The following is a 13,358-nucleotide window of genomic DNA, read 5'->3' as shown; positions in this document are numbered from 1 at the left end:
GTGCATGGAAAAAGTATCTGCACTCTGTATTTATCTACCACATTGCTAGAAGTTATCCTTTTGTTAACCATGATAGAACATTGTTTTTATCTGTACACTCAACCTTGTTTAATCCATGCAGATAGATGCTCTCATAAAGAGGTCAGGAATGCATAATTGATTTCCATCTGCCTTTGGAATACAGTTAAATAGAATTTATGAAGCAGTGCTACATTCACTCTCCTCTTTACCTATTTAAGGGAAATAACAAAGAAACAACAATCTCTTATTTTTGCAGCTCTCTAGATAGAGTTCAGTATTAACAAACAGAACAATGAGACATAGCCTTATAGCAAGTTTTCTCAACATAAACCCAATCAAGTTTCAGTGTAGTGATATCCCACACTGTTTCAGATCTTCCTTTGATTGTCAAGGTCTTTTGCATGATCACTTTACCATCCTAAACAGTATAGGAGAGGCAGAGCAAATATTGCTACTCTTATTTTATATATGAATAATCAGGATATTTTGATGACTTGGCTCAAGGCATGGATTAAAAATATATATGAGACTAAAAATCAGATAGCCTGCAAACAGTTGGTTTTGCTACCCATCATTTACTAATTTCTGTTGTAAGTGTCTGCTGAAAGTACATGCTGGCTTCTCCATGCATGTACTTTATAATTCTCTATGAATGTACCATTGTTTGTTGGAGCTTTGGGTTTTTATATTTTTGTTTTTGATTTTTTGTTTGTTTGTTTGTTTAGGGGCCCCACTCAGTTGTGCTCACTTCTTACTTTTCTTTACTTAGAGGTCACTTCCAGTAGTTCTCAGGACCTACTCCTAGTTCTGTGTTTATGGATTAATCCTGTCATTGCTTATGAGACCATATGAGGTAACAGAGATTGAACTGGTGTCAGCAGCATGCATGGCAAATAGCCACACCTCTGTACTATTTAACAGCCCAATGCGCCATTGCTTTGAGTTAATGATATCAGAAAGTCATTACATTTCTTCATGTATCTAGGTTCTAAATGGAAATACATATAATATATTGTATTTTATATTATATTATTATATTAAATTATATTATATTATATCATATATTATATCATACATTATAACTCACATGTTAATATTCAAATCAGTAATTAATAATCATTAATATTTTACATTGATATTTATATAATATAATCAATATTATAGTAAATGTATAACATGTTACATATTAAACCATTGTAATATTTTGAAAAATATATCCTAGGAGTAAAAGTGAAGCTATTTCAATCATGAGCATAACTTTCCCTTTATTTCCTAAAGCTAAAATGTCATCCACATGTTAATGTTTTTTTTCCTGAGGTCTACATTTTAGTTTTGTCCATGTTTGGTTTTTGAACAACTCACCAGGCATAATCATGATAATTGAGGATTCCATGTCTCTGTACAATTAGCTTTCACCTTTGGTTTCTAAAAGAAGCATCTTTCCCTCTGGGGATCCCATGATGAAATACCCAAGGCACCAGGGTCAGAAACCTGGGCTTTGACCTCTGTCTCCCTTTGTTACCTTCCTTATCAATATCACTTACTTTCTAAAGGTTAATTGTAGGGGAATGTTGGGTTATACTCAGAAATGCTCAGGGACTATTCCTGGCTCTGAACTCAGGAATAACTCCTGATAGACTCAGAGGAACAGATGGGATACTGGGGATCAAACCTGGTCAGCCATATGCAAGGTAAACACTGCACCTGCTGTAAAATCATTTCATCCCAGTTTAATTTTAATGTATAAGATACAGCTTATAATAACAACTAATCCCTCTTCAAATAAAAAACAAAAATTAACTTGAAAGTGTTGTCTTAGGTCATATTGCAAATGCTTAACAACAGGCTATTTAAAACTGTTATAGTAGATTTAAATTTTACTGACATTGACATGGACTTATATTAAATGTAATGTAAGGAATATTTTCTATACCATTGGAAAACAGCATAGTTATATTTGTGCATTCTGTAAATATGCAGCACATTAAGCATGCATGAAATGAAAATCTGTGACATAGAATAAAAATCTGCTAAACCCCAAAATTGAATAGCTATTTGTATGTGATATTCATGCTAACATAATGAAGACCAGATGAAGTGGAGAGAAAGGTGAAATGAAGGCAGAGAACATTGAGATGTACTTGAGAAGCAAGGTACACTGATGGGCTCAAGTTTCAGTCAGAAAATAATTGATATTTATTTGTAATCTGCCTTATACTCATCTGCCAGAGGGTATGAGCTAACATTGTGTGATCTGAAAGGCAAATATGAAGTTCAATGTAAGGCAATTTCAAATAATATATCAGAAGACTAAAAAGAATTTTCTTTTTTCTTTTTTTTGGTTTTTGGGCCACACCCGGCGGTGCTCAGGGGTTACTCCTGGCTGTCCGCTCAGAAATAGCTCCTGGCAGGCACGGGGGACCATATGGGACACCGGGATTCGAACCAACCACCTTTGGTCCTGGATCAGCTGCTTGCAAGGCAAACGCCGTTGTGCTATCTCTCCGGGCCCTAAAAAGAATTTTCTAAGGCATTTTTTAAGTACAGAGAACATAACAGAAGACACTCAAGCTATCTGAAGCAGAAAGCTACTTAAGCAAGGAAAGCAGGTAATAACAAAAGTTTTATGAGAGCCAATGGAGTAGTCTTTAGTCTCTGTCATCAAGTTTCAGGCAAAGCACAACATCCAGAGTATAGTATTTGAGGAACCTATGAAATCAGGAAGCACTCATCAAAAACATTGATCCCAGGAAACCCGAATGTTTGCTAAATTCTATATTAGCTAACTTGTTCATGATCATCTCTAATGCACAAAACTCAATGAAAATTTTTGTTCACTGTCATAAAAACCTAATTTCAAATCATGACCACTGAACTTTTTCTACATCATGATCTTTAGAGCATAGATCACACACATTATACATATGCAAACCTCAGGACACCACCAAAAGTCTGAGGTTGATGCAGATATGATGGTTTCTTGCCAACATAAGAAATAACCATCTGAAGCATGAAGTAAATAAGATTGGAAGATTTAAAGGCCTGTACCAAAGCACATTAGTTCTTTCTAATCAATCTTAGTTAAATAGATGTGATGGCCCCACAGTTGATCAGTTTTTTCAGAGCCTCTTTGACTTCTCGGTTCCTCAGACAATAGATGAAAGGGTTAAGAGCAGGAGTGACAATGGCATAGAAAATGGAAATTACTTTGTTCATGTTAAAGGCATGAATGGCTCGTGGACGGGCATACATGAAAATAGTGGCTGAATAGAAGATGGTGACGACCACAAGATGGGATGCACATGTTGAGAAGGCTTTCTGCTTTCCGGTGGGCATACGTACAACAGTGGCCAGAATGCATCCGTAGGACAGGGTAGTGATGGAAAGGGGGAACAAAAAGATGACCAATGCCAGTATAAAGTCCACCAACTCAGCTAGGGACATGTCTGTGCAGGAGAGGTTGAGTACTGGAGAGATGTCACAGAAGAAGTGATTTATAACATTGGGGCCACAGAAACTGAGGCGGGAGATGAAGTAGATCTTAGCCAAGGAGATGCCAAAGCCAATGGCCCAGGAACCGAAAGCTAGGCGGAAGCAAAGACCATGGCTCATAATGGTGGGGTAGTGGAGTGGTCGGCAGATGGCCACATAGCGGTCATAGGCCATGGCAGCCAAGAGTACACATTCAGTGCACATGAGAGCAATGAAGAAATAAAGTTGTATCATACAGTGAGTGAAGGAAATGCTATTACTCGTGGACCAAAAGCTTAACAGCAACTTGGGCACAGTCACAGAGATGTACCAGGTCTCCAAGAAGGACAAGTTAGCCAGGAAGAAGTACATGGGCTTGTGCAGGGTCTGGTTCTGCTGCACCAAAAGGATGATGATGACGTTTTCAGCAACTGTCAGAATATAGGCCACCAGAAACATTAGGAACACTGATGCACGCATGCCTGGACTCCCAGGGAACCCTACCAGAATGAAGTGTGTAACTTGTGTCTGGTTCTCTACTTCCATGTTGGAGACACAGGTCTTAGCTCTCCTGGGGGGAAAATAATCACTAGGTCAGAATCTGGTCCAGTTGCAATCTTTTATGATTTGTCTTTTCTAACTAGTAATAATAGCAATGGAGTTTATTAGTAATAAAATACAGACTAGACCATACTCTAGGTACATTGTGTTTGTGTGTATGTGTGTGTGTTTGAATGTGTGTGTATAATTAAATTATTTTTTATTTTATTTTATTCAAACCATTGTGATCTACAAAGTCCTTCATTGTTGAATTTCAGACATACAATGAGCCAGGATCATTCCTACCACCAGTGTCGACCTTCTTCCACCAATGTTCCTCCAGTGCATCATATACCACCACCCTTTGTTCCCTGGCCTGTCAGTATAACAGACTCATTTAAGTTTAGATTGTTAGAGTTTTGGTCTCTAGTAGAACCTCTTTGTGCATGGAATTACATCCATTTCACAGGTGGGAAAAAACTGTCTTGGCTAAATTAATAAGTAAATTATCAGACTTTCTCTGAAAGCAAGACAAGAGTCCTATTGAAGTCTAAAGCCCATGTTTTTTTGTTTTTGTTTGTTTGTTTGTTTTTGGGCCACACCCACTGATGCTCAGAGGTTACTCCTGGCTATGAGCTCAGAAATCCCCCCTGGCTTGGGGGACCATATAGGATGCCGGGGATCAAACAGAGCCCGTCCGTCCTGGAAAGCCACATGCAAGGTAAAGGCTGGTACTATCGCTCCAGCCCTAAAGTCCATGTTCTGTCTACTGTTCTGCACTGTATTCACAGATGCCTTCATGTAAAACAGTATAGAATTTCCATGTTCTATACTATGTTCATTAATTTTAATGTTCAAAGAATGTGTCTAGTTTCTACAGTCAGTCTGAACCCAGACCTCTGAAAGTTCTTTTCTACAATTTATATATCTTCCACATCTCATTACTGACTTTTCCTCTACCTTTGATAGAGGTGAATATGGTAGCTGTGTGAGAATTTGAACTGCAAAGAGAATGCATTTAATTATCCCAAAACTTGGATATTGTCATGTACAAGATCTGAAACTAATCTCTATGATCTTGAATTTTTAACCACTAAAATCAAATTTCCTTTTCTGTAAATGTAAGCATCCATTCTATGTATCTCACTATGGAATAAATAGAATAATTTAATTGAAACTACATATACTGAAAATGAGTCTGCATATGAAAGGAATTCTTATCTCAGAATAAAGGAGCAAGAAAGGAAGTTTGGACTCACAGAAAGGAGAGAGAAGCTGCCCAGAGAAAATCAAGTCTGGGTTTCCTATCCAGGATTGTGAGTCCTTGGGAGACTGGGTAAGAGTCACTGCAAGGAAACTTTCTTAATAAGCAAAGATAGAAATGCATAATAGGACTGAGAAGTAGTACAAAGGGATAGAATGAAAGTTCCAGAGATACATATTCCTGATACTTTAGGGGTCTCCCTAGTTATTAACCTGGCCAGAGTGTTACTGTTAGTGGTCTCCAACATCATCAGACTGCTAGAGAATTTAATGGGTGGTCAGCTGGCCAAGTACTTTAGGGTATGGTTCCCAGATTCCTAAGCATTGATGGAGCATCATTCTTTGATAAGAAAAAATATAGGATTAGTTTTTTTCTATGATATTTAAAGAACAGAAAATAATAGTATGATCTGGAAAGGTTTATCTGATTTCTATAAAGTGGCATTCAGGCAGAGAAGAATTTCAGAGTCCCAGTTTTTTGTAGTGCTGAGGCCAGAGAAGCTGTGTAAATGCATGAGTTACCAGTGCTTTGAAGTGAAAGATGGAGAGAAAAAGAGAAAGTGACTAGAACATTGTGGAAAGAATCTCAGCAGTCAAAATTTAAAATCTGATTAGAAATAGACATGCAGTAAGAAAGGAGGGGAGGATGGAATCTAAGTAGGAACAGGACATGAGTTATTCCATAGAAGGAAAACTAATTGTCAAAGTCCTTGTGAATGCAAGAATAGAACAGGATTTATAAGTTTTGGAGGAAGTAATTCAGAAGAGGTGACCAAAATTTTGAATACAGTGCTTTCCCCAAAATAGGTGGATTAAAGTGCATTTTAGAAGAGTTTTAATTAATAGATGATTGATATAGGAAGTAAGGCAAAGAAAGAAGATAAGCAGGTATTATTATAAATGATACCATTAAAGATTGGGCAAGTTTGCAATATTTAACAGAGATTGTCTTCACATGTGGCATGGCAAAGAGCAACAATTCTGGTAGAACTATATTTTTATTCATTCTGACTTGAGGTCTAAATAATCTTTTTAGAATATTTTATAATAATTTTAATAATAATTGTTGCCTAATATATGCAAAGTATTTTTAACACAATAATTATTCAAAAAGTAGTACTAATATGTTTATTTAATTTTTAGGCAAATTAAGTAAAAATTCAATTTAGATTGATGAAATTTGGAAGACAATAAAGTCCAGCCAGATTTAAAAAATGCAGGAGATCCTGAACTTTCAAAGAAAGAATATCAAATTTTAAAAGCACCCAACATTTTACATGTAAGTTTTTAAACTATGTGAAGATAGTTTCCATAATTTCACTAAATTTTATTATAGGTTTAGGAATGGACCTAAATACAGTATCAGAGCAGAACAATTCAACATGAATACATATTCAGTCAGGATTTCACAAGTTCTCATCAAGTCAATAAAGACTGAATAGCAGTAATGATTGCTCATCAATGAGGGAGTTGACAACGTCAATTGTCAATAAGCATATTGATAACACTTTACCACCAGAAAAGTGGTGATCTCTTCCCTCAGATAAGTTCTTATGCCATGTGAGCATATTTCAACTTTCTATCCTCTTAGAATACCTTTACCATAGATCTGGTGCCAGATAGCTTAATTGTACCTTTTCACTCTGCTAAGAGCTCTGTATGATGTATGCACTTGACCCAGTCTTGTCTGTATTTTGTACACCTGGTAAGTTTCATGTAATTAAAATAGGGTTAAAAACCCAGTCCCCAGCCCAACTAAGGCATTAGCAATTTTTAATCTCCATAACAAAGGAATTATGGGGCAGACACAGAAGCTAGTTCTGCAGAGAATCCTCATCCACATAGGGACCAGAATTTGGCAGCATATTGGGTGGGGTGGGAAGGAGAGAGATCTGGAAAATTGGTGGTGGAAATCTTACACTGGTGAAGGGGGGTGTTCTTTACATGACTGCAATCATACAACTACAATCATATTTGTAATCATGGTGTTTAAATAAAGATAATTTAACAATAAAAAAGAATTTAGCAGCATCTTATTTACCTACTTATTATTTTTTACTCTTATTTTTTAATTTTCTTGGTTTATTTTGGCCATTTCTTCATCTATAATGGAGACTATCAAGACCTTACCTAATGGTGCTTGGGAAACGATGCAATACTGAGAGTAGAACTCTGGGGTCCTATGTATGCAAGCTACACATTCCAACCCTTTGAGCTATCTAGGGGAGCTTAAATCTGATCCAGCACAAGGAGATGTCCCTCAAACATATTGGGGGGCAAGTAGACTTTGCCAGCTATACCTAACTGCATTTAATAGCTCAAAGAATAAAACTGACAACATTGTTACTCTTGGGAATTATAAATAGGCAGGAGTGATTGACAAGTAGCATCAAATATTTAGGATTTATAGCATTCATAACACTTCAGCACTTCAGAGTCATCTGAGACTAGAAACCTCTTTTTTGAAGAGTCACTTACCTTTCCTCAGCAGCTTTTAATGGATGTGCAAAGAGATTCTTCACTGATTCTAAAATAGGAAGAAGAAGACAAAAAAGATTCAGATATTGACTAAGTGTGAGAGACCCTCTGTCTATACCCAGAAGGAGAGGATGGGCACAGATTACCCAACTGCTTCCACACTTAGAGACAGAATCAGGTAGGAGATAAACACAAGGCACTGGGGTGCCCAGCATGGCCGTGGGTGGGCTTCCCCAGCATCCTGGGGCCAGAGCACCCATTGTTCTCCTGGTGGAAGCTGTAGTGGGTTTAAGTACACCAACTTGAAAAGGTTTTATATAGTCTGAAAATTTTCCCCACCTCTGTGCCAAGACCCAAGAGAAAAAGCTCATTGATTTTTGTCATGCAGTCTCTTGTGGGAGCTGTGAGAAATATCTGCTTGCTGTCCCTGGCAAACATATGTGTTTTATACAGTATTATTTCCATAGGGGAAATATGTGTTTATTTCCATATGCTTTAAAGGGGATGCATTCAGATTATTTTAATTTTAGATGCATTTTACCAATAAAACACAATAATTTAAATAGCTATTCATAGCCAACTTTTAAGTATATAATGGGTATTATTACTGTTATGTCCCAGGTTGGCTAGGATGGCAGCACTTAGAAATACTAGAGACAGAAACATTATTAGCCACACAGTGACAAAGGAACACAGTCCATAATTCAGTTCTTCCAGTTCTTTTAAAATATAAGGTACATCCTCCCGAAAACAGATATGCACAAGTAGATAAGCAGGTTCAGAATAACAGAAAAAAGTAGCTATAGTTACAAAGTCCTTAAGTGGCTAGTTCTCAGTATTTTCAGAAGGAAGCCCCATTCTCTGGATCTTACTAATTAAGGTAATTCTAATAATTTCAGAAGGTGGAACCTGTCTCTGAGCCAGACTGGTTAAGGGAGTATCTACAATGAAACAAGAAAGTCATGATAGAAACTAATCTCTACAGCAATAAAGTAAGATGTTGATCTAAGATTAACTGAGTAGAGCTGGGGTGGAGGTGGACCCAGTAATGGCCAGCATGCAGTGTTTAATTAAGACTTACTGAATAGGGGGAGTAAAAGAAAGCCTCCCTCAAACCAAAACTCTGGGTCATCAAGTTCATTTTTCTAGGCCAACCTTTTTCTATTACCAAACCACCTTTATTTATTTATATATATTTAGACACACATATATGTGTTTATACATATGTAAATAAAATACATAATAAACATATCAATAATATATAATAATAAATATGTAAATATATATCCTACAAATGAGTGGACTCATTCTATATCTATCCCTTTCCCTCTGACTCATTTTACTCAGCATAATACTCTCCATATCCATCAGTGTATAAGAAAATTCCATGGCTTCATTTTTCCTAACAGCTGCATAGTATTCCATTGTGTAGGTGTACCATAGTATCTTTCTTCACTCATATGTTCTCTGGCACTTGGGTTGTTTTCAGAGTTTGGCTAGTGTGATAAAAATCTCATGGGTTTGTTTATTTGTTTGTTTTGCTACATTCAGGGAATATACAGAGGGTATTCCTGGATTTTTGCTCAGAAATTACTCTTGGCAGGCTTGGAGGACCATATGGGATGCAGAGGACCAAACCTGGGTCCACCACAAGCAAGGCAAATGCCCTACCCACTGTGCCCTACCCACTCTTGTACCAACAATCTTGTGTTTTTAAAAAGAAAATATATGATGCTAGGTTTATTTGGTGCCGGACTTGTGGTAGGGCAGAAAACATTCTGGTTTTTCCTTCTCCAAATCAGTCTTAATAAAGCCCTTGATCTTTCAGTGTTCCTGCCTTGCCCATTCAAGCTCCCTGGCAGCCAGACTATGCTTTGTGTCAATTCCTGCTCACAGGTGCAAGTTTTCTGCCCTTTTTGTTTTACATCAGTGAAGTATTATAGTTTGAGCAAAATTATATGTTCCCTGAAAGCAAACTTATTTTCCTTTGTATACTTGGTAGCAATGTAATTTTGTACAAACAAGTATTAGAAAGTCTTCCTCAGAAGTAGTCTTATTTGCTTTTTGTTCAATGCAAGGTGTGTGTTGAGAATAATGAGATGTCATATCCTTGTTTAAAGATTTTAAAAACAAGGGTGGGAATATTTTATTTTCTGTTTAATTTTTGTACTTGGCCTGTAAGGTAATTTTTCTCACTTGGTTGCCTTTAAAAATATCTGTTTATTATTAGCAGTTCTACCCTGATACTAATATATGGAAATGCCTCTGAATTTGTATTTTTCTGCTAATAATTATATGCATCTCTACTTGGAAGATTTTTGAAGTTTTTAGAGTTAAGTTCTTTTTTTTAAGGTGTGCAAAAGTTGCAGAAATTATCTTTATTTTATTCCAGTAGATTTTCTGTTGACTAATGATATAAATCCCAATTGCTCTTCTCCACCATCCTTGCTTTTTTTTACATATTTTATTTAAACACCTTGATTACATACATGATTGTGTTTGGGTTTTAGTCATGTAAAGAACACCACCCATCACCAGTGCAACATTCCCATCACCAATGTTCCAAATCTCCCTCCTCCCCACCCGACCCCCGCCTGTACTCTAGACAGGCTTTCCATTTCCCTCATACATTCTCATTATTAGGACAGTTCAAAATGTAGTTATTTCTCTAACTAAACTCATCACTCTTTGTGGTGAGCTTCCTGAGGTGAGCTGGAACTTCCAGCTCTTTTCTCTTTTGTGTCTGAAAATTATTATTGCAAGAATGTCTTTCATTTTTCTTAAAACCCATAGATGAGTGAGACCATTCTGCATTTTTCTCTCTCTCTCTGACTTATTTCACCCAGCATAATAGATTCTGTGTACATCCATATATAGGAAAATTTCATGACTTCATCTCTCCTGACAGCTGCATAATATTCCATTGTGTATATGTACCACTTATTTAGCCATTCGTCTGTTGAAGGGCATCTTGGTTGTTTCTAGAGTCTTGCTTTGGTAAGTAGTGCTGCAATGAATATAGGTGTAAGGAAGGGGTTTTTGTATGTTTTGTATTGTATTGTATTGTATTTTTGTGTTCCTAGGGTATATTCTTAGGAGTGGTATAGCTGGATTGTATGGAAGCTTGATTTCCAGTTTTTGAAGGAATCTCCATATCGTTTTCCATAAAGGTTGAACTAGACAGCATTCCCACCAGCAGTGGATAAGAGTTCCTTTCTCTCCACATCCCCGCCAGCACTGTTTATTCTCATTCTTTGTGATGTGTGCCATTCTCTGTGGTGTGAGGTGATACTTCATAGTTGTTTTGATTTGCATCTCCCTGATGATTAGTGATGTGGAGCAATTTTACATGTGTCTTTTGGCCATTTGTATTTCTTCTTTGTCAAAGTGTCTGTCCATTTCTTCTCCCCATTTTTTGATGGGATTAGATGTTTTTTTCTTGTAAATTTCTGTCAGTACCTTGTATATTTTGTAGATTAGCCCCTTATCTGATGGATATTGGGTGAATAGTTTCTCCCACTCAGTGGGTGTCTCTTGTATCCTGGGCGCTATTTCCTTTGAAGTGCAGAAGCTTCTCAGCTTAATATATTCCCTTCTGTTAATCTCTGCTTTCACTTGTTAGGAGAGTGAGAGTTTGACTTCTTCCTTTCCTATCTGGATTCCCTTGATATCTTTTTCTTGCCTTATAGCTATAGCGAGTACTTTCAGTGCTATGTTGAATAGGAGTGGTGAGAGAGGACAGCCTTGTCTTGTGCCAGAATTTAGAGGGAAGGCTTTTAGTTTTTCTCCATTGAGGATAATATTTGCCACTGGCTTCTGGTAGATGGCCTTAACTATATTGAGAAAGGTTCCTTTCATTCCCATCTTGCTGAGAGTTTTGATCAAGAATGGGTGTTGGACCTTATCAAATGCTTTCTCTGCATCTATTGATATGATCATGTGGTTTTTATTTTTTGTTGTTGTTGATGTTGTGTATTATGTTGATAGATTTACGGATGTTAAACCAGTCTTGCATTCCTGGGATGAAACCTACTTGATCATAGTGGATGATCTTCTTAATGAGGCATTGAATCCTATTTGCCAGGATTTTGTTGAGGATCTTTGCATCTGCATTCATCAGCGATATTGGTCTGTAATTTTCTTTTTTTGTAGCATCTCTGTCTGGTTTAGGTATCAAGGTGATATTGGTTTCATAAAAGCTATTTGGAAGTGTTTCCGTTTGTTCAATTTCATGAAAGAGTCTTGCCAGGATTGGTAGTAGTTATTCTTGGAAAGTTTGAAAGAATTCATTAGTGAATCCATCTGGGCCTGGGCTTTTGTTTTTGGGCAGACATTTGATTACCATTTTAATTTCATCAATAGTGATGGGGGTGTTTAGATATGCTACATCCTCCTCCTTCAACCATGGAAGATTATAAGAGTCCAAGAATTTATCCATTTCTTCCAGGTTCTCATTTTTAGTTGTGTAGAATTTCTCAAAGTAGTTTCTGATTACCCTTTGAATCTCTGTCATATCAGTAGTGATCTCTCTTTTTTCATTCCTAATACGAGTTATCAAATTTCTCTCTCTCTCTTTCTTTGTTAGTTTTGCCAGTGGTCTATCAATCTTGTTTATTTTTTCAAAGAACCAACTTCTGCTTTTGTTGATCTTTCGAATTGTTTTTTGGGTTTCCACTTCGTTGATTTCTGCTCTCAGCTTTGTTATTTCCTTCTGTCTTTCTATTTTTGGGTCCTTTTGTTGAAAACTTTCTAGTTCTATTAGCTGTGTCATTAAGCTACTCAGGTAAGCTTCTTCTTCCTTCCTGATGTGTGCTTGAAAAACTACAAATTTTCCTCTCAGTACTGCTTTTGCTGTGTCCCGTAAGTTCTGATAGTTTGTGTCTTTATTGTCATTTGTTTCCAGGAACCTTTTGATTTCCTCCTTTATTTCATCTCGGACCCACTGGTTATTCAGTATGAGGCTGTTTAACTTCCAGGTGTTAAAATTTTTCTTCCGTGTCCCTTTGGAATTTACAAATAATTTCAGAGCCTTGTGGTCAGCGAAGGTAGTCTGCAAAATTTCTATCCTCTCTCCTCTCTCTCCTCTCTCTCCTCTCTCTCCTCTCTCTCTCTCTCTCTCTCTCTCTCTCTCTCTATATATATATATATATATATATATATATATATATATATATATATATGAGTCTATGTTTGTTCTGACTATTCAGGTGTGTTTCCTGTAGGCAGCAGAAGGTTGGAATGAGTTTTTTGATCCATTTAGTCACTCTGTGTCTCTTAACTGGTGCATTTAGTCCATTGACATTGAGAGAAAGAATTGTCCTGGAATTTAATGCCATCTTTATATCAAAATTTGGTGTGTCTTTTGGTTAGTCTTGTCTTAAATTAGGTCTTTCAGTTTTTCTCTTAAGACTGGTTTTGAGTTTGTAAAGTTTCTGAGCTGTTGTTTTTCTGTGAAACCATGTATTTTTCTGTCAAACTGAAAAGCGAGTTTTGCTGGGTACAGTATTCTAGGTGAAGCATTCATTTCATTCAGTCTTGTCACAACATCCCATCACTGCTATCTGGCCTTAAGTGTTTCTGGTGAC

The 13,358-nt window shown here is 36.8% G+C and overlaps 1 protein-coding gene across 1 annotated transcript; it reads right to left on the bottom strand.

Moving 5' to 3' along the window:
• Window positions 1-3,102: 3,102 nt before the first annotated feature.
• LOC126026133 (olfactory receptor 6B1) lies at window positions 3,103-4,038 on the bottom strand. Its single transcript, XM_049785874.1, has one exon. The coding sequence runs from the start codon at window positions 4,036-4,038 to the stop codon at window positions 3,103-3,105; it is 936 nt and encodes a 311-aa protein (XP_049641831.1).
• Between the last annotated feature and the right edge of the window lie 9,320 nt (window positions 4,039-13,358).

The sequence above is a fragment of the Suncus etruscus genome, chromosome 1 (genome assembly GCF_024139225.1).
Source record: "Suncus etruscus isolate mSunEtr1 chromosome 1, mSunEtr1.pri.cur, whole genome shotgun sequence".
In the NCBI taxonomy this organism is placed as follows: domain Eukaryota; kingdom Metazoa; phylum Chordata; class Mammalia; order Eulipotyphla; family Soricidae; genus Suncus; species Suncus etruscus.
This window is presented reverse-complemented; position numbering and strand designations above follow the sequence as displayed.

Excerpts from the sequence above, each read along its gene's own strand:
- LOC126026133 (XM_049785874.1), bottom strand. The coding sequence starts at position 4,038 with ATGGAAGTAGAGAACCAGACACAAGTTACACACTTCATTCTGGTAGGG.